Source organism: Schistocerca serialis, chromosome 2, assembly GCF_023864345.2.
Source record: "Schistocerca serialis cubense isolate TAMUIC-IGC-003099 chromosome 2, iqSchSeri2.2, whole genome shotgun sequence".
NCBI lineage: Eukaryota > Metazoa > Arthropoda > Insecta > Orthoptera > Acrididae > Schistocerca > Schistocerca serialis.
The window spans coordinates 919991938-920016988 of NC_064639.1; the positions used below are offsets into that span (position 1 = coordinate 919991938).

Genomic DNA, 25051 nt, shown 5'->3' on the forward strand with positions numbered 1-25051 from the left:
ATTCTACCTGAATTTACATCCCATGAATAAACATAGTGGCAGTTTGGGAATGGTTTGAGCAGCCTTTCATGGTATTCCATTGGCCTCTTGGTTACTCATCAAGGTCACATAACTGCCAAGAATAATGTTATCATTTTGGATCTATCCCTTGGTAAAATGTCTGTTCTCCAAATGTGATGCTGTGTTGCAAGACAACAGAGCCCTAGTTCACACAGCACACATAATCCGGGACTGGTTTTTGTGAGCATGATAATGAATTGTCGCATGTCCCCTGATCACTAGTCACCAGATCTCAATATTATTGAGCCTTTGTAGTTCACTTTGGAGAGAAGGGTGCACGATCACTATCCACCTTCACCATTATCACCTGCACTTGTCACTATATTGCAGGAACAATGTCATACGATTCTTTCTATGCTCTACCTGTATTAACATTTCTTTTCACATTGTCCAGATTTCTGATAACGATACAGCACCACATCTTCCTCTGAACTCGAATCAGTGCTCAATACAATGTGTGTAATGAAAAGATGCTTGAACATAATAACAATCAATACTGCATATCCTTCAAGCTCACAAGCATCAGCTGCAGTTCTCATCCCTTCAGAGCAATGCTGCGTGTGGTACTGTGTTGCCAATACGTCAGTAACCAGTCAGCAATTTTCATCATCCTGCCAGTTCTGTTCCTTCTGTATACTTCCGTGTGTGGATGGCCTATGAGTTAATATTCTAGAATTGAAAATTCACTCTTCTTGGAACACATGCTGATATAACAATTCCCAAATGACTATGATTGTACTCTGACTGGCACTCAAATCCAGGCGTTTGCCTCTAATGGATGGACCTCAAGCCAATTGAAAGTATGAGTGAGTTCACAAGGCATACTAAGAATGTACATGGAGCTGCTATTGCTTTGAATACTGTGAATATATGGCTTGAAGCCCAGTTCCACAAACATTTCCAATACATAACAAGCACTCATTAAATTCCATCTTTTATTAACAGATGTGAATGATGAAACTTCCAGTGTGATGGATACTGCAGTTTCTAAATGCTGACTGAAAATCAAAGAACTGAAATTCGGGATTTAAATTTTTGTCCAGTTAACTAAACTCAGGTTTTATGTTGCTATTGCAGCTCACACAATGTGACTTCTTTGCTACATATAAGTTGTTTGTGTGTATACCTACTGCTAAACCCAAAGTTTATGCAGTGAACAGTCACCTGTTCTGAAATTGCTTTGAAATGTATCTACTTTCGCACCACATGTTATTTGACATTCCTAAGAAAAATAAATCACAGATTTAATAAATTCATCCAGCACTGTCTTACAAAGGTTTTATTTTGAGGCAACATACCTTTTAGCAAGAAACTTTTACTGTGCAAAAGCGTAACATTCTTTTTTTGTGATGTTAGCATTTTTCCCTTGAGAAGTGGCTACACTTTGAAAGTTGTTAATAAAAACATATTATTGCCTTGGTTTTACAGTTACAATTTGCAAAGATTTGCTTCAATCATACTACAGTGATAACTTTTTTCCCACAGTCATTACATTTCTCAACAACAACAACATACAACTAACCATTACCTTGTGTTATAATGACATTAAAAATTAGATATTTAGAGGAGTTGTGGAAGGCCTCAAGGCCATTTCATGGTCAATTAATTTATTTGATTTGGCTGGGAAGTTATCCTCTTGCAGCTTCTATACTGTACTTCAAAACCAATACACAAAAGTAATACCACGGGTGTTATAAGGTTAAGATCAAAGGTGCAGTTGAGTTACCGCATTAAATGAAGTCACAACACCTTTGTTTTGATTTACATTAATTTGGCAACTAAAATGAGTGCTTGCTGTTGTCTTTCTGAGTGACAATGTGAGTCATAAATACTTTGAAATTTGATATTCCATCTGTATTTAACGCAACATGGTTAAAATGAAATCTTTAATTGAAGTATCAGGTATGACTTACGAAAACTGACTCTCTTATGAAAAGGTAAACGCAAAGGGAACAACACTGGTGATAAGAAAATGTTTAAGTGCTTACATTTATTAAACAGTAAATGGAATTTTATTTTGAAATTCTTGTTATAGATCAGATCAAGTAACAATGTTACACTTAGAATAGAATTTTTCAAATATATGTGGTTTCTGAAGACAATCAGAAAATATTCTTCACATTAACCTTTTAATGCCTGAATAACTTTCTAGATGAAAAATAAAAATCAAACATTGTGGTGCTTTAGGTACCAGAAACATTCAGGAGACTGCAGCACTTGTCAGAAGCATTGATAGCTTCATGAAGAATCAGCATCTACTGGCATTGGCATTCAAAAACAGTTAACTTTCCAGTTATTAGCACAGCACTGGTATGATATGAAATCATGACACTCGGCATTACGAGGTTAAATGAATTTTCTGTCAGAACATGACAGAAAAATTACATAGGAAACACATTCCTGATGTTCTGGAATTTCATCAGGTGATCAAATAAACAATATTTTACAGAACATTTGGAAAATGTTTCCTATTTAAAATAGTTTAGCAGACTTCCAGTTTGCATGATGTCAAACAATTTTCATCACTGTTCTTAGTCCATAAACTGCAAAACCAAAACTTCACAAAAATATCAACACCTAATATTTCTAATATTATTAGTCAAAGTAACAACACATTTATCAGAAAATAGATATTGCAATAATAAATTATGGCTATGCTCACCATACATGAAAATATGTGAAAATTGTGGCCAAACACACAATAATACGTAAAAATATGTAATGCATTTTGTGGTGTCACCGCCAGACACCACACTTGCTAGGTGGTAGTTTTAAATCGGCCGCGGTCCATTAGTACATGTCGGACCCGCGTCTCGGCACTGTCAGTGATCGCAGACCGAGCGCCACCACAAGGCAGGTCTCGAGAGACGGACTAGCACTCGCCCCAGTTGTACGGACGACTTTGCTAGCGACTACACTGACGAAGCCTCGCTCCTTTGCCGAGCAGATAGTTAGAATAGCCTTCAGCTAAGTCCATGGCTACGACCTAGCAAGGCGCCATTAGCCTTACATAGCAATTGATACTTATCGTATAAAGCATGTCTCATCAAGAACGATGTATACAATAAGGATGGATTAAAGTTAAGTATTCCAAAAGCTACGTACTTTTCTTTATAGCATTCATTACGTATCCTGTTTCAGACCTCACGCCATCCTTCGTGTGTTTATAGCGTGCATTGCGGTCCCCCTCAAATCACACTGTGTTGGCACTTCTGTCGACACATCACATTTTATACTTTTTCAATCACAGTTTTCATGCACTTACATATAATCATATGTACAATGAGATTCTGGTAAACTGCACCGCATCAGTTTCAGGATGAGATTCTTGGAGAGCTTCACAGCAAACACTGCTCCAAGAAGTAGTCTCAGCAATGAGGCCAAATGTTGGGAATAAATAGTTTGCCCTAAAAACTGAGGCAATGCAATTACCCAAAAGTTTGAAAGTGTCTGCACATTCCACACTTTCTTCTCTATGTGGCTGTAGCCTGTTGACCTGTCTTGGGCCTTCAAGGCCTGTACAAGGAGTTCATTATGGGTGTAACCTTACTGTAAAGTGCTACTGACTTTTGATAAAGCCTGAAGACAAACTATTGCTGCTGTCTCGTTCTCTCTCAGAAATTAAACAGTTGACTGGGCAGACAATGAAATATAAATGTTTTATTTGTCTTCAAAATAAGCCTGAAAAGGATGAAAATATAAAGGTCAACAAGCTGATTGCTGAGTAGAGCTCTGCATCATGTCTGAAGTTGGAGAAGAAGTTTTCCCGTGGTAACCAAACTAATTATGGTGATGGTGAAACCAATTAACACACAAGTGGACTGCATTGGGAGGAATACTGCCACAAAGCAGTTATGTGACATCACATGAACTTCTCATAAGGAAAAGCTTTTGTATAATATGGCTGAAAATTAATTTGGATTCAAACATCTCATCCATAATCAGACAAGTAATAGAAGAATTATAGCCAAAATGGCATGAATAACATCAAAGAAAACATATGCACTGTAACTAAGGGTCACAAGAATTTTTGCAAGAAAGCTCTGATCATTTCTATTTGTTATGGCACACAAGTGTGAGGGAATTAAGCCTTCAGTTCTGAGATTCTCCCTCCTGAGGCCACCAAAATATAGTGTTGAATGAGGCCGACAAACTGTTATGAATTAAAGCGAGTTAGGGAAAATATATCAGTGCCTACACATCAATACATCAATCTTGTATAAATACAGTCTGAAAAGTTTTCTGAAGGGCACTCTGTTTGTTATGTTGACCTAATGGCACGTCTTAACATGGAGTGTGGGAATTGAGATTTCTTTAAACTCTGATATTGTTACATGCTGTGGTCATAATATTTCTCAGTGGAATGGGAGTTATATTGCATGTGTTGACACTAATAGTAAATTTATTTGGTTGGTGAGCAAAGCCTTTCACATTTATTTACATTCACTAACTAAATTGTTTCTCCAGAAAAATATTACACTTTTACTGAGAAGATGAGGCAAATACAACTTGAATGTTACATTTCATACAATTCTCTTATGCGATATACTCATTACAATCACAAAGTCATGATAATACTTAACATATTGGAGTTACATGATGAAACTCTAAACTATGTATTTTCAGTCTCAATTAAAGCTTTGCAGTGCTAAAATATAAATGACACTTTTCTGCTCTGAGTTTAAGTAAAATTATAGGAATTATTACAATAAAGATGAAAAAAGGGACTGGAATGCAACAAAATCACACAAGAGAATCAAAATTATATTGTACGAGCACCCATGGGTCATTTTCTAATGACCACTGCAACTCTGCATGATGTGTAAACATTTTTTGTGTCATTTTTCTACATGTTAAAAATAGAACAATTTTAAATCTACAAATAATAAAGTCATAAAAACAGGTAATACAAAAAACATTGATCAACACATTTTTTTTACTTTATTAAAAAATTAAAGACTTGTACTTTCCTTAGAGCACAGAACTGCCAGTCACATTGTCTTCTCTAACGAGATACATGAATAAGCTCAAGTCACACAAACTGTTGTCAAGCATGTTTTACACGATAAATATGTTTCTATGTGTGTCACAGGAACATCATTAAATTTGTTAAAAATCCTCTAACAAACAATTAACACTAATACTACATTTGATACCCTATACACAGCCCATCTGATGGCATCAAACAAGAAATATTATCACAGCCTGTAACTCAATCATTATCATTTAATTAAATCTGATATAATATATATTTTATCTGTGATTAATCTGAATAGAAATCATTAATGCAGAAAAAGAAAACGATCTGTCTAACATCTGCTGAAACTGGGACAAAATGGGCACGACTGATAAGGCATACAAAGAGTTACAAATATTAAAGCTTGAGATTTTGGAATGAACAGTTTCTTTGTCAGGAAAAAGGGGATGCCTCATATGCAAGAACTGCATAACCTGAGAATGCAATTAGCCTGACACTGTAATTTATGGGGTTGAAGAGCTGAGAGAAAGTCATAGAAGCACAGCAGAGTGTGGTGAGGAGACCACACACAGTGTATCTGGAAGCCTTCAGGTGACATACAAATAATAAATTTTTAATGCAGCAGGCACATATCAGGACTGTTTGCCCTCTACATCTCGGCGTAACAGAGTGCTCTATGATTATATCGTATTAATTTTCCACTTGACTGTGTTTGTTGTATTATACTTTATTTACAGTCAATTTTGAAGCTTTTTCCTGCTTCATCTCCAGGCATTTTGGTGCAGTTATCAAAATGGTATACACCTGGAAGTATATCCTGTTGCTGTACCACAGCATTAAATGCCTTAATATGAAGCAATAGTAGGTTTTGAAATCCACTGCAAATCAAGTACAGCAAATGCAGTTAAGAGGAAAATTAATAATAAAATTACCTTCATACATCACAGCAAAGCACTCCACAGATGATGTGCCCAATATTCAACAACATGGAAAAGCAAGACAGCCAATAGTTCCTCTCAGCATAGACCAATTTCATACTGCCAGGAGGCTTCTTGACAAAATGAGTCACTGTTTTCTATGGAATGTGGATAAGAAAGGGTCACCGTTACTGGGCAGCACCTTGAATTTCGACACCATGTGTGGCAGATGACATTGTGACCACATATAGAAGGTAGGTATTCATCATTTGCAGAGTAGTAGCTGCGTGCGAAGGAGTCGGTTTAGAGGGACTCAGTGTTGATCAAGCCTTAACCCTGGACTTGAATCCTGCTCTTGCTGTGCTACTCAATATTTAGCTATCCCTACCTTCTCAGAACAGATTTTGTCTCTGATTTGCAATTAGATCCTGTAGCTTCATAGTGTTCAACCAGACAAATGTTAAAGCAGTTCAGGTGACATTTATTGTTGTTTGTACTTTCCTCGGGAGTTTATTAGATTAAAAAAAAATCCAATTATCTAGCACCGCTTTGCAGCTAGCTAACCATACCTCCTCAATAAGTGTCAAGCAACATCTAGACCATCTAAAGCAACATCTAGACCATTTACTGGATGTGACAGAGGACACGAAAAACATGAAAATATGAAACATTCCAAAGGCATAGAAGGTGGTACAGAACCCTAGAGCAAGAAAGCCCACAGTTAAAGAGTACAAATCAAGCAAGTACAGAAGGTTCAGAATCAGTAGCCTCTTTTGTTCCTATTAAACGTGTCCCATTTATCCCAATTTTTGGCCGCAGCATATTTTGATCAGCTATGTGTTCGTACACAGATCAAATAATATTAAGTTACATTTATTAATGGTAATTTTAATGCATAAAATATTTCCACACTATAGGAATTATACAAACTGAAATGACTTCAAACAACGATTAAAAGAAAGCACATCAGCAGAGTTGTTGCCCACTGAGCTAGTAAAAATACTTGCTGAATGCTTTGAAAAATACTTACTCTTACAGCTTTAACAATTAAGTATGCAACATTGTACAATATGTTATATTTATCTTCACAATTTCAACTGAAGAATTAGTTCATACTGCTACTCACTTTGTAGCCAAGCCCGATGTAAGAAGCCATTCTGTAATGGTGATAATTAATTAACAGTACATACAAAAATAAATCTTCACTATCCTGACAAAATGTTGGACCCCCAACTGTTGGTCCTCACATATAAACAAATTTATCACCCTGAAGTCTGGTACAAAATTAAATGCATTTTCAGTCTACTGTTTTAGTCAAATGTAACATGAGAATTATATTAAAAATACAGCTTATTTTTCATACTCAAATGCTTGATCAAAAATAAAGATGCACTGTTATGTCTTTTTATTTCTTTTTGATTTGTCAAATTTTAAAAAATAAATCTGTTTCCTTCGCTTTCTTGAGGAACATTTCTTTCGTATATAGTACAGGTAATCTGTACAAAACAGGTCCTCTTTACTATGGGATGGCCACTGTCATAGATGAAATCTTTGAAAATAATAATAACACTGCAAAATCATGAAAAATATTCTTGGCCCCCACTTAATGGAAGACGGCTACAGGTAAAATCCCACAAAACAAAAAATTTGTCCAGCCTCGTGGCAGACATTCGAAAAGGAAGATTAAAATTTTATGTATACGTTTACAGACGCCTAGTAACAAGACTTACCCACAAAATCATAATCAAACAATAGAAAGTCCAGTTTGGAATGTCAACAGTACAAGATAAAGATAGATTACTATTTGCCATAAAGATGACACGTTAAGTTGCAAACAGGAACAATGGCACTATGGTCTGAGCTGCCAGAGATGGCAGTCACATGTGCGTGAAGTATGCTTGCTTGGTGAATGAATGTGTTTGTTTCCTTTTCTGAGGAAATCTTGGCCAAAAGCTAAAGTGTAAGTGTCTTTTGTTGTTATTGTCTGAAACTTAACATGTCATATTTACAGTAAGTAGCAAGCTAACTTTTCCTTATATTGTCCCCAAAACCAGAACAAACAAGGGATGACTGAAAACTACATCCTGGAGTCAAATCAGAAAAGATGTAGAAAGAGCACAGATAAATTCCTCAAGATTTTAAGTAGAAATTCTTATACATAAAAAAGTGGCATTTGGGAAGTGCATTTGGAGAACAAAGCTGCAAAGAATGAAAGAAAGAAAGGAGCAGACAGGAAACTCAGACAATTGAATCCTAGAGCTATGCATGATCTGATAAGGTCTAATAACAATAATAAAGGTAAAGTCTGTGGCGCAAGCCCAGAACTGTGCTACTGGACAGACTGCAGGTACAGTATAGCTTTTATTTGCTGCGGCACTAAGAGGGGTCAGGTGACAAATGCAGCATCATTGGAGCATTTTACCACTGAGAAGGATCCCTGGCACTCATTTGATAGTAACGAGTGGACCTGGGACCATCCAGAGGGTCAGGAATGAGGAAAAATCCACACCCTTACCCAGGACTGAACTGAGGATCTTCAGGGCCAGAGTCTAGTACTCTACCTGTTAGACCACGATAGCCACAATAATTTCAATAATAATAATTTAAGTGTTAATTTCTGCTTTTTCTTACACACAGAGAATATTGTTAAGTTATTGTCAGACTTTTGCAAGAGGGAACAAACACCTAGGAGCAGTTAGGAGGGAGCTCTCATACAAGTAAGCAGTTTAAATGAAAGGATTGGTAATTACAAAAGCTATAATTTTTCAAGAGGTGAAAACTAACACTTCTGTTGCTCATGATGATATAGTTGCTTGAAAATGGATGAAAAGCTTATTTTTAATACCAATTGTAATCTGGCCTAAAGTATCTTGGCTTGGTGTTCATTTTACAAGATTCCTCCTAAGAAATACATAACTTAGTGAAGAAAAAGATTCAGCACGATTACAAAGCATACAGCTGAGGTGTTGAGCCGTTAAAAAATACATAAACAGGTTGAAAACATTGTTGAGCATTCAAATAATATCCTTTTTCAGACTTGACTAAATTGCCCCCCCCCCCCCCCCTCCCCCGTACACACACACACACACACACACACACACACACACACACACACACACACACACAGAGAGAGAGAGAGAGAGAGAGAGAGAGAGAGAGAGAGAGCACTTAAGTAACTGGGATTGCACAGCAAGAGTATCTTGTGGAGGAATTTGACAGCATACCAGGAACAGGCTGTGGGGTTAGGACTTGATTAGGGATAGGGATGCTTTTCTGAGTTCACACTGACAGATGGAGTAGAAATTCATTAAAAATGGAATGTATCTAAAAGGAGAGAAGAAAAGAAATGATATGGGTGTGAACACAATAGAGGAACACTCCAGATTAAACTGGAAAGAACATGCTAAAAGGAAAAGCAATGAAATAAACATGGGGAATAGAAAAATAAATACATGAAAAGGCTGTAAAAGGTTTGAAGGGGTGAACAATGGCAACATAAACAGAAATTATACAGTGGGCTGTAGAATAGTTCCGTAGAATGAGAATATCTCATGTACAATTTAGGACTGTCGTGCATGGAAAGATAAGGGAAATAATGAGCAGGAGAAAGGTGGATAGATCAGGGGATGACACACAATTATTTGATGATTAAATACTATTAAACAGATATCCAATTGTCAGGACAATGTAGTCATGCATGTGCATGTTTATATAAGTTAGCTCTGAATATGAACACTATTCAAAAACTCAGTAATGTTTTCATTACTGTGCCTGAAGACTGCTGAATATCTCAGCTATATGGTGAATAGTTGCCTTTACTCCTTCCATAATTTGTATTCTGCCCAGGACACTCCAATACCATTTGGAAAGAAAAGAAACAAAATGACTTCATCATCAATGCAAGAGTCAACAGAACAAAAACAGTTCACTACTGTATTTCTGAATTATTTTATTGATGGTGGAGTATTCAACTGCCATTACTGTGGAGAAAAAGAGTGCTGGCTGGGAGATATTATTAATACTTTAATTTATGATAGTTACACATAAATAAAATGAAATATGACCCACACTAAACAAAGATAAAACAGCCAAAATTAACAAGTAATCAAATGTAACACAGCTGACAGCAACAACAGAAAGTGCTTGATTAATCTCAGCATTTTAAGCCACTTCTCTGGAAGTATATGTGGGAACAGGGAAGATACAAATAATAATGTGTCATCAAGTACCAAACAGAAAACTGTATTCATTTATGTGATATTTTTTGCAAATTTTTGTTTGTTACAGCTCCTTTCTAACTTTTAAAAAAAGTTATCATTGTTTCCAATCACAATTTTCACATGTGCCCACTAAATCCTCATTTTCAAGGACAACTTAGTGGTTGCATTGTCAGTCCAGTCTGCTTCTCTGTCATTTGAGATCACTGGAAATGCCAAGAGCCTTCAACAGATAGTTGTAAAATGAACAATGTAATTTCACTAAAAATTCTCAGATACATTTTTGATTCATACAGAAGTGATTTGGTCTCATGTTATGGCTTTTTTTAGGATATACCAGGAGAGTTTCTTTAGACTGTGAAATCATGCACAAAAAAAAGACAGGTCACTAGTCAGTAAGGAGCTGAAGTTGTGACCAGTAAAGAGGGACTCTTAACAGAACAAGAGTTAATGGCACAGTAAGAACACTTTACACATTTTTCTATTTTTCAAATTCATCATTTTTCCCCTTCTCGTCTGTAACAGACCACTTCAGCTTCATTCACATTATTCACAGTTCATGTTTAAACTGGATGTTGACCTATTGTTCTACAGCAATTAAAAATCAAACACTGATTGTGCAATTTGTCTTGAAATGAACTAACAAAAACAGCATACTGTGTTTTTCTGTGAAAGAAGACATCAAGAGATCTCTGCCTCACAATCTACACAGCAAAAGACAAACTAACTGTAGAGAATCCTACAATATATTTTGGTGTTTACATAATCTCAATTCAAACACTCTTCTTTTTCATCTGCTAAATATTTTTAGTCTTTGCTATATGCATGAAGACTACTTATACCATCATCTCATGTGAACAATATGTGAAGATATGGAGAACTGCATTAAGTTGTTTCTTTAGCTTTTAACAACAATGATGTGTATGCAGCATATTAACCACCACATAACACACTCAATCGTTGTTACCAACAATTTCCATATAATTAAGCAGCATAACATCATGAAAACAGTTTATTTTAACTGACAGTACTCCATAGAAATCCAGTGAACTATTTGGTTTCTAGTTTTAATTGCTCTATGTCTCTTTCTTAGACATTTTTATAACTACTACTTTCATTGTGACTAAGTTAAGCACATCAACTAAGAACATAATGACGTCTAAGCATACAAGGAGCAGTGATTCTATTATTAACAAAATACATGGAAACACACCTGATAGACATGTAGAGTATTTGAGTTTTTACCGCTATCTAATAGATGGTATCCAATAATGTACTACATTAGTAATTGAAACATTTTTCTACAAATCCATGTAACTATGTATGTATTTACTATTTAGCATTTATGACTTCTACCGTTTTTATGAACTGATATTCTAAATGTCATGATGATTAACATCAGTATATATATATTTATAGGCTTTGACGTACTGCACTACTTTATGACCCATTATTGTTTACATAAATGGGATAACAATGTAAATAATTTAGGAGTATGAGCTTGAGTGCAAAATCACACACACACACGCACACACACACACACACACACACACACACACACACACACACACATGCCTACAGGTGTGTGTGTGTGTGTGGGGGGGTTGTGTTGGATGCACGTGTGTGCATGAACTCCGTCAAAGGGTTTCCTCCAATAACTGGCTAAGTTTTTGTTCTCTTTTCCGCATCTTCATCAATGACTCAATATACTTCAGCTAACCCAAGACTAGTCACCTGCACTCCTAAATTATTTACATTATGTCAGACCTTGCCTTACATATATATATATATGGGATAATATTTAATAAATGTCATCCACAGGGAAAAAACCATGAGAGATTACATGAATCCTGCGGTAAATATCAAATTTTGAGTGTTTAGCTCTGATTTTCTTTTAAAGGAACTACAAAAAAAGGCAACTGAGAGAGAAATATGTGCAAGAATGATACAAGTAAGAGAGGAAACAGTAAGACACACAAAATCCTGTATGAGGAGAAACAAGAGATATTGTTTGTATTTCTTGTAAGTATATGAAAGTAATACAAAAAGTAAGGAGTATTTCATCACAGACCTTGAGCTCCAGTAAGTTTTTACCATTCCTTTGTTTTTCATGCTAAGTTAAGTGTAGAACCATGGGTAGTGCTATTCATTCAATGGGTCTGTTCCTATAGTAAATGGGACAAGCTTGGCAAAAATCTCAGTAAAGCTAAGTGCGCCATCCACTGTGAAATGTTACTTGTGATTGCCTTTTATGCAGCTGGAAAATGATAGATGCACTAGCATGTACAGCAGACTTGATATTGTATTTCACAATACTACAGACTTGTTACTGTCTATGGTGACTGTGTTACAAAAGTGTTTTATGTCAGAAATTAGTGATTGATGATTAAAAATGGGTGAACACATGTCAACGATAAGCAGAAATGGTATTATCAACTGTCATTTTGGACTGACAAGGAAAAGGTGAACTGCAGCAGTAAAAGAATAAATGACTTCATGAATAATGCACATAATCATTGTTCAGCACGTACAGATTTGTGTGTGAATTTCTAAGAACAGATCCATGTCTACCAATGTTTGTACTTTGAATGACCAAGCAAGTTCGTATTATCTGAAGGTATTGCTTAGATGGTGTTGGCAAAAGTGTGAATGTTCAGGGTGTTTATATGGAGTGGCACATAAAAGTACATAAAGTTGTGCTTAGCCTGTTTTTGCGGTGTTAATACATTTATATGATGAAATATTGTTCAATTATTAAATGACCCTTAGTGTTAGTTAATAATGAAGATATATACAGCTGTCCACTAAATGTGAAGCTGGCTTACAGACCAAAAACATCATTTAGTAATAATATATTAAATCCTCCTCCAGACAAAAGGCTACTTTCCAAGGACATCCCCTAGATCATAGCTTTCAAGCAACTTTGGTGTAACAGTTCAACTCAAAACAAGAAAATAAGTACACAGTATGATTCAGCCCAGTTATCTCTCACTGACCAATATTTCTACTTTTTTTAAGTCTTCTTGTGTTTGCGAATCTTATAAATTATTTAACACCACTGATTATATATTGACAAAACTGTGGAATCATTACAAAAAAACTTTGAATAAACAGTAACAACTCTGCATTCAACTGTCAATGACAAAAGGATGTGTTCATACTGGACAGAACAGACAATGTGCATCTTTACTTAATTTAACTTACAGCAATGACCACTTGGTTCTAAAGCTATTTCTACATACACATACAAAGGAAATTCTGTCGAGGAACAATGGTACTTTAAGATGCTAAGGAGATTTTTAATTAACTTTTCCTTACAGTAAAAGTTTACTAAGCATGCAGTACATGTTCCATGCAGCTTTCTGGCAACCACATGAACTGCCTGGTCTCCTCCTCATTAGATGGGCAACAATGTGGAGGAGCTTTCATCAGCATGTCTCGAACTTGCTGCATGTACTAAAATTTAAAGAGAGAACAGTAAATATTAATGGACATGAAGTCTCTGCATAAACACAATAATAAAGACTGTCAAAACTGAACTGAATTTTATTTGATCCTGTATGATTACATTGTGTATTGATCCTGTACGATTACATTGTGTACATTAAATTTTTGTGTACTACAGGACACTTTTTATGAATAAAACCATCTATGTCACTTAATAAATTTCTTTATTTATTATGCCATTTCAGTTACTGCCATCACAAATATCTGCAGTCAATATTAAACGAACAAAAAGAGCAACAGGTATTTTTTATAATCCAGCTACTAAAGCTCATTCATCGAAAAGAGTAGAACTTGCAAAACAGCCTTCAGTTTCAGTATTAAAAACCCATGCATAATCTGAGTGTCAACTAACAATCTGGGTCAAAAAATTACACATAGATGTAAGTTCCACCCAGCAGGTGAACCCAGTGTGTTGGATGTTGTCTTCAAATTTTACTTTCTTTTCTTTATTTTTCCACCTTGATGCTTATAGCAGCTCCATCTTGCAGAAGAACCAGTAGCCTGCTCCCCGAGGTAGATAACTTGGCATGCAGGCATCAGGAGGTCTGCACATGTCACACTAGCAATCCTCAAAAAATATCAAAAAACCTGTTATGGCTAAATTAACTCTCTGTTCAAAACTGTTTGCAGAGCTCTGTTTCTGTGGGTAAACATTTCTAGGTTCTCCAGTACATTCTAGGCATGTCCCTTTAGGGCTCCGTGCAACATTCCCATGCTTTCAATTAAGTTAGGTCTCGTAGTTGAAAGCATGGAAGTGTTGCACGGGTCCCCAGAGTATGTGCCTTAAGCTTACTGAAGGACCTAGATATTTTTACCCACTAAACAGAGCTCCATAAGCAATTTTGAATGAAGAGTGAATTTAGATATAACTGGTTTTTTTGACATTTTTCAAGAATTGTTAGTGAGATGTGGGCTAACTGTTGTGCTCTCCTGCTGTTGTCTGGGCCAAACCTAATCTCACACTGAAATTAAAACTGCAAAATGGACCACTTGCATAGTGCATACTTATGAAACGATTGGGAATCATTTACAGCTCTGCACAAGGAACTTGTAGTCTGTTCCTGGAACAACACAGGAAAAATGGAAAACCTAAGTCTAGTAGGGATCCAACTTCACACTGGCAGAATAATAGATGAAACACTGCACACGAGTTAACTGTCCACTGTATTTCAGAGAGAAAGACTGATAAAAATGCTACTATCCAAAAGCAGCTTATTTTATGACATCATAGTTATATGTATGCACAAAACAAAGAAAAATATATAGTATATGCGATGACAGGAAAATGCATATATCAGAATCAATGTGTATATCATGGAAATACTACTTTCAGACAACTTGTAACAATTAAAAGAAAGTGCTGTTTCACAACTGTTCAGTGCCTGAGAATAAAAACAATAAAAACATGATGCCATGTTAGCTACAGCTGAGTTTAAGATGTGCAAAACTACTACCTGCATCAAGAATATGCACAAGTGAAGAGCCATCAGTAATTTTCTCAAAAAGGAAGTATGATTGAGACACATATTTCTTAGACCTTCCAAGTGATTCACTGTTATCAGCCAGCATTCCATATATTTTCAACATATTTCGATGTCGTAACTCAGTGTCTTCACCAGGCGTTTCATGAGACTGGTTGGCAAGGTGACTAGGTTCCATAAGAACAGTTGACAGAAGATCTAAGGAACACCAAAGCCATACCAAGCTACGATAGACCACTAAATCAGCAATAGCAAAACATTGTCTGGAACTTGAACACACCATGAATTATGAAAAAATCAGGATCCTGGCTCAAACCCCCAGATTAATAAATCTATTTAAATCAAGATGGCAGAGAACCTGAACAACTGGGAAGCATACCATCTCAGTACAGTGTGGAATCCAGCTTTGGTACTACTATAAAAACAACGGAAGAAAGTTCCCTTCACCGGTAATGGATCTCAGATGACCAGGGGCATAATTAATGAGATCAAACCTCTTAGGAAGCACCAGGCAGTGACTACCTCATCAGGAGACAGCCACAGAGGTCACAGACAAGTTTGGGAACAACATCAACCACGTGACACCTCAGGCACCACACAACCTGCGAGCAGACATAGGATAAATCGACACAGTTGCCACCACCTTGAGAAGTTGCTGCAGCATGCATGGACATAATATGCAGCTCCTACAGCAGCCCAATGCTGCAGAAAATGCACCTCACAGGCACAGGGCAGGAGAATGACGCAGTCAAGCGAGAAAGCCGCAATGGTCACAAACAGCATAATAAATGTCTACTGCATTATGATCGTGCTAGGAATGCGCCTGGTGAGCGTGGACCTAATATGGAACACAACTGGATGGCTGCCACAGGGGAAAACAGCCACAACAGGCATGGACATAAGACAGAATGCCTTGAAATGGATATCACTGCCACAAATGGCCATAGCGGGCACAGAAGGCACAGTGAGCACCAGACACAGTCCTTGCGTAGATATAGGACCCGGTCAGTGTGTGAACTAGTCTCAGGACACCTGATGAATGCACTGAGTTATAACGTCTGACTATCATGTTGGAATGACTCTGAGCACTGGCAGTACACCTGATTCTACAAGATGACAAAGAATTGCCAGGAAAGTCTAGGAAAATATAACTCAAGACCCTATGGGGAGGAAATGTGCATCAAGATGAAGCTACAGGGTACGCTACAACAGTGCAAAGAGGATGATGAGCTCACTCCACTTTCTATTAAGATGCAGAGAAAGACACATCAGGCTCGTATTGCCAAAATTAAACATCATATCACATCTAAGGTGGCTAATAGGATTAAGTATTGTGCCAGTATGGTTCTGGCAAGGGAATGGATCCATGATATGCGGCATAGAGTCTATGTCACCTCCAGGGAGCTACTACTTCTACATCTGGACTTGGAAAACAACTTACCACTTGGGCAGGATGGACTGTATGTCACAGTCACTGGCAGCATGCATCAAATACAACACTACAGATTGACAATTGGCGAAATTCGAATGCATAAATAAGTGTAACAAATACAATACCTGCAAGGTGGCAAATCTAAGTGGTCGCATAGTACAAAATGTCACCTTGAAAGTACTTGGAAAGAGTCTCAACTTTGCAGACCCTCCTAGAGACCTATCAGTTTCCAGATTCAACAGCTCTGTGGATCAAGTGTTTAGCACACTAACATTAATTGTAACAAAATATATTCGGACAGAGACATGCAGGGCACTAACCAGAGACAGGATGCCCAAAACGAACATCTCTAGTGGTGAGAGGATGGTCCTCAAGAGTTGCAAGAAGATGAAAGCTCAGTGGTTTTACCCTTGGACAAGGGGAACTCTGTCATACTGCTGAAGACAGATCTTGACTAGATGTGTTAACTTTTGCAGGGACCTGCATACAGTCCATTAGAAAATGACCCCATGAACAGAATGAACAGGAAAACCCAGGCTCTGCTTAAAGAAACAAGACTGTCTGAGAAAATCGTCAAGCACCTGAAAGCTAAGTCACCAGTACCACCCAGACTATATGGCACCCACACTATAAGGATTACCCAAGGTCCACAAAGATGGTTTATGGCTTTGTCTGATTATAAGCAATATCAATGCAGCCACATACCCTACAGCCACCCATCTTCAGATGATGTTAGCACTATATGAGTGAAAGTGCATCCATTACACCTGCAACTCCTCGGACTTTGTGGAACATCTCACAAATATACACATCTCGAACACAGACATCATAGTCAGCTATGATGCTGTGTCTCTTTCCACCAGGGTATCAGTTCAGGACACACTCGATTTAATCAGTGAGAGGTTTGACGGAGATCTGCTAGATCTTTTCAAGCATATTTCAACATCAACTACTTCCAACGTGGAGGCCAATTCTTGAGCAAACTGGAGGAGTGTCAATGGATAGCCCCTTTGAGGCACTTACTACTCCTCCCTACTAGCTGACGTGTTTCTTCAGATAGGTTGATCATACGTTCATCATCTGGCCACATGGCTGGAAAAGTATGGACGAGTTCCTGGACCATATGAACTCAAGACATCCCAACTTTAAGTTCACCATGGTACTAGCAAATGATGGTCAACTCCTGCTCCTGGATGTCCGGTGAAGTGGTAGGCAGACAGCACGTTAGGCTACAGTATGTATAGGAAACCGACACATACCGACTTATATCTAGAGGCCAACAGCTGTCATTACCAGCACAGAAAAATAGGGAGCTGAAACATTTGTACACCAAGCCAAAACACTGTCCAACCTAGACAGCTTGACAGCAGAGTTAGAACATCACAGCAGAGTTCACAGACAATGGTTAATCAGGGAGGTCCAACAAGTGCTGTATCTCATCAGATGACCTGATACAACTGGAAAGGAATAAGACGAAGGGACTAGGAAGGTAGCTTTTTTGCTGTAAGCAGGGCCTATATCGGCTAAGATCAGCAAAATCCTGAAGAAACATTACATAAAAGTGTGTTCTGTCTGCCAAACAAGATCAGGGTGATCCTCTGATTGGTCAAGAGTGATGTGGGATTAGAAAACTTGTATCTATCATATACCATCTGAATGGGGTATGTCTTCCATCGGTCAAACCACAAGAACAGTTGACATAAGATCTAAGAAACATGAAAGACATACCAGGCTATGATAGGCCACTAAATCAGCAATAGAAGAACATTGCCTGAAATTTGAATCCACCATGAATTATGAGAAAACCAGGATCCTGGCTCAAACTCTCAGATTTAGGGATAGGGTCATTCCATGTCAATTCAACCAATTTGAGAAAATGTTCCAGCCGATAGTCTCAAATTTGGCTGAAATTTAGCACACCAATGCTACCAAGTGTGGAACACTCATGTACAAAATTTTAAGTTCCCCTGCCAATTAGTTCCAGAATTATGGCTTGTAAAAGAAGGTGGAGTGACCCAGAAATTGCAACCCGCATCTGGCAATCTATCTTGAGACCCAACTTCAGGTCTTAATAACTTTGGAACTATTCCACACAATCCAGTGAAATTCTTACAACCCAGTAACATCCATTTAGAGAACACACTCCATGAATCAAAACACCAACAACATATTTCTGAGGGAAAATAAAAAATTCCAAAATGTGATTTAAAAAATGTAATATGTTAAAAGGTACATATTGTAGGTGCCCTCTATGCGAAATATAATTCACTCAAAAAGGGTATTAATTTTTTTGTGGTAAGCTTAATGTGGCCTAAACATACACAGAACTCATCTTGCCATATCTGTCACACAAACTGAGTTACATGCACACGAAAATACAAAAATTTGAAAAATTACCTGAAAAACATGGATTTTCGAAGTGTGGTAGCACAAAATGGACAAGTGATATCCAAGCCAAATTTCAAATACTGCATAAGTAGACCATAATATAATATGTGGCAAAATTTCAATTTGTTATTGCAAGGCATTTGTGTACAATAAAAGTTGACAGAGATGTATTTGGTTATGTTTCTTTTAACACGATTTAGTAAGTAATAGTGATGATGTAGACAGCTTATTTCAGATAAAGCTGCAGCAATTGTTGGGAACCATCAGGCAACAGAAAGTTAAACAATGATAGTTTTCAGGGACAGAATGAATCATTGTTAGGCAGGAAAAAACAAAGGAAACAAGCAACAATTACAGGTTACTCATGTTTTTAAGGTTCTAGTTCCTGGTCAGTACTGTTGTGGAAAGTCAGTATGGAGGCAGAAGAGTGTACTAGTGGTGCTTTTGTTCAAACAAGTTGCAGTATTGGTATAGCACAAGCATCTGAATGTCATAAAACGACATATGGAACAAAATGTGGCATTCCCTTTGCACTGTATGATCTGGATGAATCAGACCAAGATTTGTTGCTATGGAGATCTGGGATACACCCTGTGGGCACAAGAAGTACAGTTCCAGGAAACTTTGGTGTTTGTTATTATCATATGAAAGTGTTTCTGGATAAGTATTCTTTCCTACAAAGAAGTTGTTTTGATCCGTTTCGGATTCATAAGAAGACAGTGAAGTGTAGCTTCTGAGAATTTGCTATAAAAACAATATTGAAAGTGAATCAGTGCATGGGACTTAACATGAAACCAGGACAAAAGTTATGTTCCAGGTGTGTTACACTGCTAAAAAATGAAGAATATTCTGATAATTTACATGACAGTGACGAAGAGTGTCAGCCACCTACAACCACAGTCGATGAGCAATTAAATACTTCAGTGACTGCTCTTGGTTTGCCTCCCATGAAGACACACAAAGTTGGGAAAAGAGACAGGCCCAGCTATGGTAGAAGAAAACTACAAGGAGCTCAAATGGAATTAAAACACAAAGTTGCTGACAAACTAATGGTGGAAGAGGAAGAACTATCTGCCCCAAAGGAACAGAAATTATGCCAGAAATGCTCTGATTTGGACAAAATTGTGCATGATTTGAGAGAAAAATGTGCCATATCCACACGCCAGAAAAAAGTAGCTATTCTTATCCTTGCACCTTCCAGCTGGTCTATTGACTACACTGCAAAGGAATTCAATGTTTCTACATACATGGTAAAGCAAGCTAGGAAAATAAAAGCAACCCAAGGAGTGCTTCCACAACTTCACCAGGCTAGGGTAAGCAACTGAGTTCAGAAATAAAGGTGCTAGTGTCGGAGTTTTATGAAAATAATGACTACAGCCAAATAATGCCTGGAAAAAAGACTATGTAATGGTGAAAATGGGAAATGTACGTGTCCAGATGCAAAAAAGACTCTTGCTATGCAACATATCAGAACTATATGTAGAATTCAAGGAAAAGTATCCCAATACCAAAGTAGGTTTCTGATCTTTTTTCAGTCTTCGGCCAAAATGGGTTGTGCCTGTAAGTGCAAGGGGCACACACAATGTTTGTGTATGTGAGACCCATCAAAATGCTAAGCTGATGTTTGTTGCTATAAAGGATTCTGAACTGGATTACAAAGGTGCAATGAAGTTGCTAGTGTGTGACATAAGTTCCTACCAGTGCATGATACACAGGTGTGAAAAGTCTCCTGGTAAGGCAAATCTTGCAGAACACATGAATAAAAAACTGTATGGTGAACTCATTATGGATGATGATGAACTTGTTTCTAATAAACAATAGACACACCTGGATCGCACAAGTCTTGAAACAAAGCAAAGTAAAGTGGAAGATTTTGTTGAAATGTGTTGTCAAAAAACGGACAAACTGACGACACACAGCTTCACAGCAACAGCACAATCGGCTTATCTCCAGTATTGTAAGGAAAATTTGAAACAAGATGAAATTATAGTAATACTAGACTTTTCTGAAAATTATGCATTTATAGTTCAAGATGCCATCCAAGGATATCATTGGGCCAACAGTCAAGCAACTCTCCAGCCATTTGCGATTTACTATAGAGGTGAATCAGGTGATGTGTCTGTCATGAACCTGTGAATTTTTAGTGACTGTTTAATTCACAATGTCATTGCAGTTCATGTCCACATTCGCACTGTCATGGCATATGTGAAAAACAAGCTGCCTCACATACATTTTGCGAAATACTTCAGTGATGGGGCAGCTAGTCAGTACAAAAACTGTAAAAATCTCAAAAATTTATGCATGCATTACCATGATTTTCAGATTCACGCAGAATGAATTTTTTTCATAAGTCATGGTAAAAATGTATGTCATGGTATTGGTGCTACCATTAAGCACATGTCATCACGAGCTAGTCTGCAGCACCCTACAGAAGGTCACATTCTAACACCTCTTCAATTATTTACCTGGGTACAGAAAAATATCTCTGGCATACAATCATTCTATGTTTGAAAGATGAGGTGAAATCACTCGAAGAGTTGCTGAAAAGCAGACTAGAACATGTTAAAACTGTTGCAGGCACAAGGAGCCACCATCACTTCTCTCCAACGGACTCTGACAATGTGCAGATGAGCAGACTGTCCGGTTATAACTATAGGTTCATGCCCAACATATGTCTTCCCAGTGTGTCAGACTCAGGATTCAGAAGCAAAAGCAGCAACATACAACCAGGTTAATATATTACTGCTGTTTATGATGACAAATGGTACTTAGGATGTGTTGCAGAGTGCTGTGAAGCAGAAGGTGATGTATTTGTGAACTTCATGGCACCAGCAGGACCAGCAAGATCATTTCATTGGCCACATTTGGCAGACAGGGGTTGTGATTCCTGTTGAACATATTCTTATGACAGTTCCAGCTCCTACCACAGTGTCAGGAAGACAGTACAATTTGCCACTCAACGTACAGAGTACAGCAGCTAAAGTGTGGGAGAACTTCTGTTTGAAGCACAATCGACTGGTTTTTAGCAATTAAGGTGCAGTAAACATTAATGATAGGCTCTGTTAATCTGTCTATATGTTGTTGCTTAGTAATCAAACAGTTGTGGGAGAGGATAAGAAGAGGCAGAACAGTTTATGATAAGTTTTTGCAAAATTGTGTTGTGAAACAATGGCCACATCACCAAATACATCTGTCAACTTCCGTTGCACACAAATGTCTTGCAATAACATGCTGAAATTTTGAGATATTATCATTAAGGTCTACTTATGCAGTGTGTGCAATTTGGCTTGGATATCACTTGTCCCTTTTGTGCTACCACATTTCGAAAATCCATGTTTTTCAGGTAATTTTCAAATTTTTGTATTTTCATGTGCATGTAACTCAGTTTTTGTGACTGATATGAGTATGATGAGTTCTGTGTATGTTTAGGCCACATTAAGCTTACCACAAAAAAATTATACCCTTTCTAAGTGAATTATATTTGGCACAGAGGGTGCCTACAATATGTACCTTTTAATGTATTACATTTTTTAAATCACATTTTGGAATTTTTTATTTTCCCTCAGAAATATGTTGTTGGTGTTTTGATTCATGGAGTGTGTTCTCTAAATGGATGTTAATGGGTTGTAAAAATTTCACTGGATTGTGTGGAATAGTTCCAAAGTTATTAAGACCTGAAGTTGGGTCTGAAGGTAGATTGCCAGATGCGGGTTGCAATTTCTGGGTCACGCCGCCTTCTTTCACAAGTCATAATTCTGGAACTAATTGGCAGGGGAAACTAATACTTGGTACACGAGTGTTCCACACATGGTAGAATTAGTGTACTGAATTTCAGTCAAATCTGAGACTATGAGCTGGAGTCCCTGGTTGAACTGACATGGAATGACCTGATAGTGTCATTTATGAATCTATTGAAATCAAGATAGCAGAGAACCTGATCAACAGGAAAGCAAGATACCAGCTCAGTATGTTGTGGAATCCGGCTTTTGAACTACTACAGAAACAATGGAGGAAAGTTCCCTTCACTTGTAGGCAGCAACAACCTCCTCAAGAGACAGCCACAGCTGTCACAGACAAGACAGGAAACAACATCAACCCCCTGAAACCACAGGCACCACACAAACTGTGAGCAGACACAGGACACAACTCCAGAGAATCACCATCGCCATGAGAGATTGCTGCATCATGCACAGACATAACATGCAGCTCGTACAGCAGCAGTGCACCTTGCAGGCGCCCATCGAACTCAGTAGTGCAGGAGAATGACTCAACCATGAGAGATAGCCGCAGCAGTCGTGAACAGCATAAGAAACCTCTACAGCATTACAATAGCGATAGTAACGAGTGTGGCAGGTGTGGACCTAATGTCGAATGCCTTGGGACAGCCGCCACTAAGACAAACAGCTGCAATGCACCCGAATGTAAGAAGGAAACTTGGGATGGATACCACCACCAGAAACGGCCATAGTGTGTGAGCAGAAGGGCACAGTGAACCCCTGACACTGTCCAGGCATAAACATGGGACCCGGTCAGCTTATTAACCAGTCTCAGGAAACACCTTATGAGGATGATGATAGGCGACATCAAAATATAGTGTTGAGAAGATACGGAACACCAGGAGTACACCCGATTCTACAAGATGACAGGACTGACACAGTTTAGTGCAACATAACTACTGCATTACACTCTAATAGGAGTACGTATGCCAGTAACACTACTCAAGCAAGAAGTACTTTTTATTTACAACACACCTAAATGTGGGTCACTGATGATGCTGGACAGTGACAGACAAAACTTAGATAACGTGGATGAATCTTTGCCTTTTCACGCTTTTCATTCCTAAATAAGGAGAAATGAAAAGAAAGGCAGTGACATAATAGTTTCTTCAAGCCAAATCCAAGAAAATATTCTTTGTTTTAATATGTTTGCATATTAATACAGTGATATGTTATCAATGTCTGAAGTTTTATCCTGTTGATACCAAAACTGACCAGAAGTCAATTGTTTTCACTTTTCAATGACTACATGGGAAAATAAGCAAAAGAGAGAAAGAATAATTTATACACGTTAACAGTGAGTGAGATCTGTGGCTGTGGATTGAATTACTTGTAGAAATACAACAACAAGAGACATTTTGCATAGCTTTATTTCTGTTTGAAACATGTATTGGCAAAAATAAAGCTGCACAAAAAGTGGCTGGCTGCTGTTTTCCTTGAAGTGATGATAGAAAGAAACTTCTGCAGCATGGACGTACTCCATACATGACACAAAAAAGAAATGAATGCTAAACAGTGGATATAACTTGGTTATATTATTAACCAAGCAGAGAATTAGTATCTGCCTGAAACTAAAAGAATAGGTGATAAGTCTACAGACTCAGGACCACTGTAATAGGAATGGGAAAGTGTAAATTTTGTACATTTTGTTCAGAAGAGGACCAATGCATTCACCTAGACTGTCACACACGGGAAAAAATTACTTTCTTGCAGATAACTTACAATTTGAAATTATAACAGTACTACACATTCAGTACCTCAAAAGCAAGAAATTGTGGGATATAGCAACAATCATGCATGGTACTAACTTGTTTATTCCTTCTGGAAACATCTTGATGATCCACAATCCTCTCTGGGTAGTGCTTTCCAATAACACAGCCAGCTCGTTCTTGCACCTCAAGTGGTGCTTTCCACGGCTCATATAAATATTCTACCGGATAGTTTTGTAGTTCAGGTACGTAACGCCTATCAGGAAAAATATAAATGTTCTAAAGTATCAATGCTTACTAACAGAATATATTAATACAGAGTAGCTAGCAGCGATGAAGTAGAAAATGTGCACCATTTTATATAATTCATTGGAGAAAAATTATGTTTGTGCTACATACAATTAACAACAATAAAAATAAATTATAAATCACAAAATCAGCATGAGATTCTATGTACTACAACATCAAATTAAGACATACTGAATGTGTTCCATGAGTATTTACTAACTGGTAGTTACGATCATAGTTGCCTAGTGACTATATAGCATATGGCAATTATCTTAATGGCACCACAAGTAGTTTGCAA

General features: G+C 37.5%; 1 protein-coding gene across 4 annotated transcripts in view; it reads right to left on the reverse strand.

Moving 5' to 3' along the window:
• Nucleotides 1-2046: 2046 nt before the first annotated feature.
• The window catches only part of LOC126458286 (cryptochrome-1), a 109159-nt gene continuing 86154 nt past the window's right edge, over nucleotides 2047-25051 (reverse strand). For 3 of the 4 annotated variants that reach the window (XM_050095226.1, XM_050095222.1, XM_050095224.1), the window contains 2 exons: nucleotides 24565-24721; nucleotides 10182-13628 (listed from right to left, as the gene is read on the reverse strand). In XM_050095226.1, the coding sequence (XP_049951183.1) occupies nucleotides 13503-13628; nucleotides 24565-24721 (283 nt within the window). In that variant the 3' untranslated portion in view covers nucleotides 10182-13502. Of the gene's footprint in view, nucleotides 7113-10181; nucleotides 13629-24564; nucleotides 24722-25051 lie in introns of those variants that run through there. The other variant, XM_050095225.1, reaches the window with a different exon arrangement.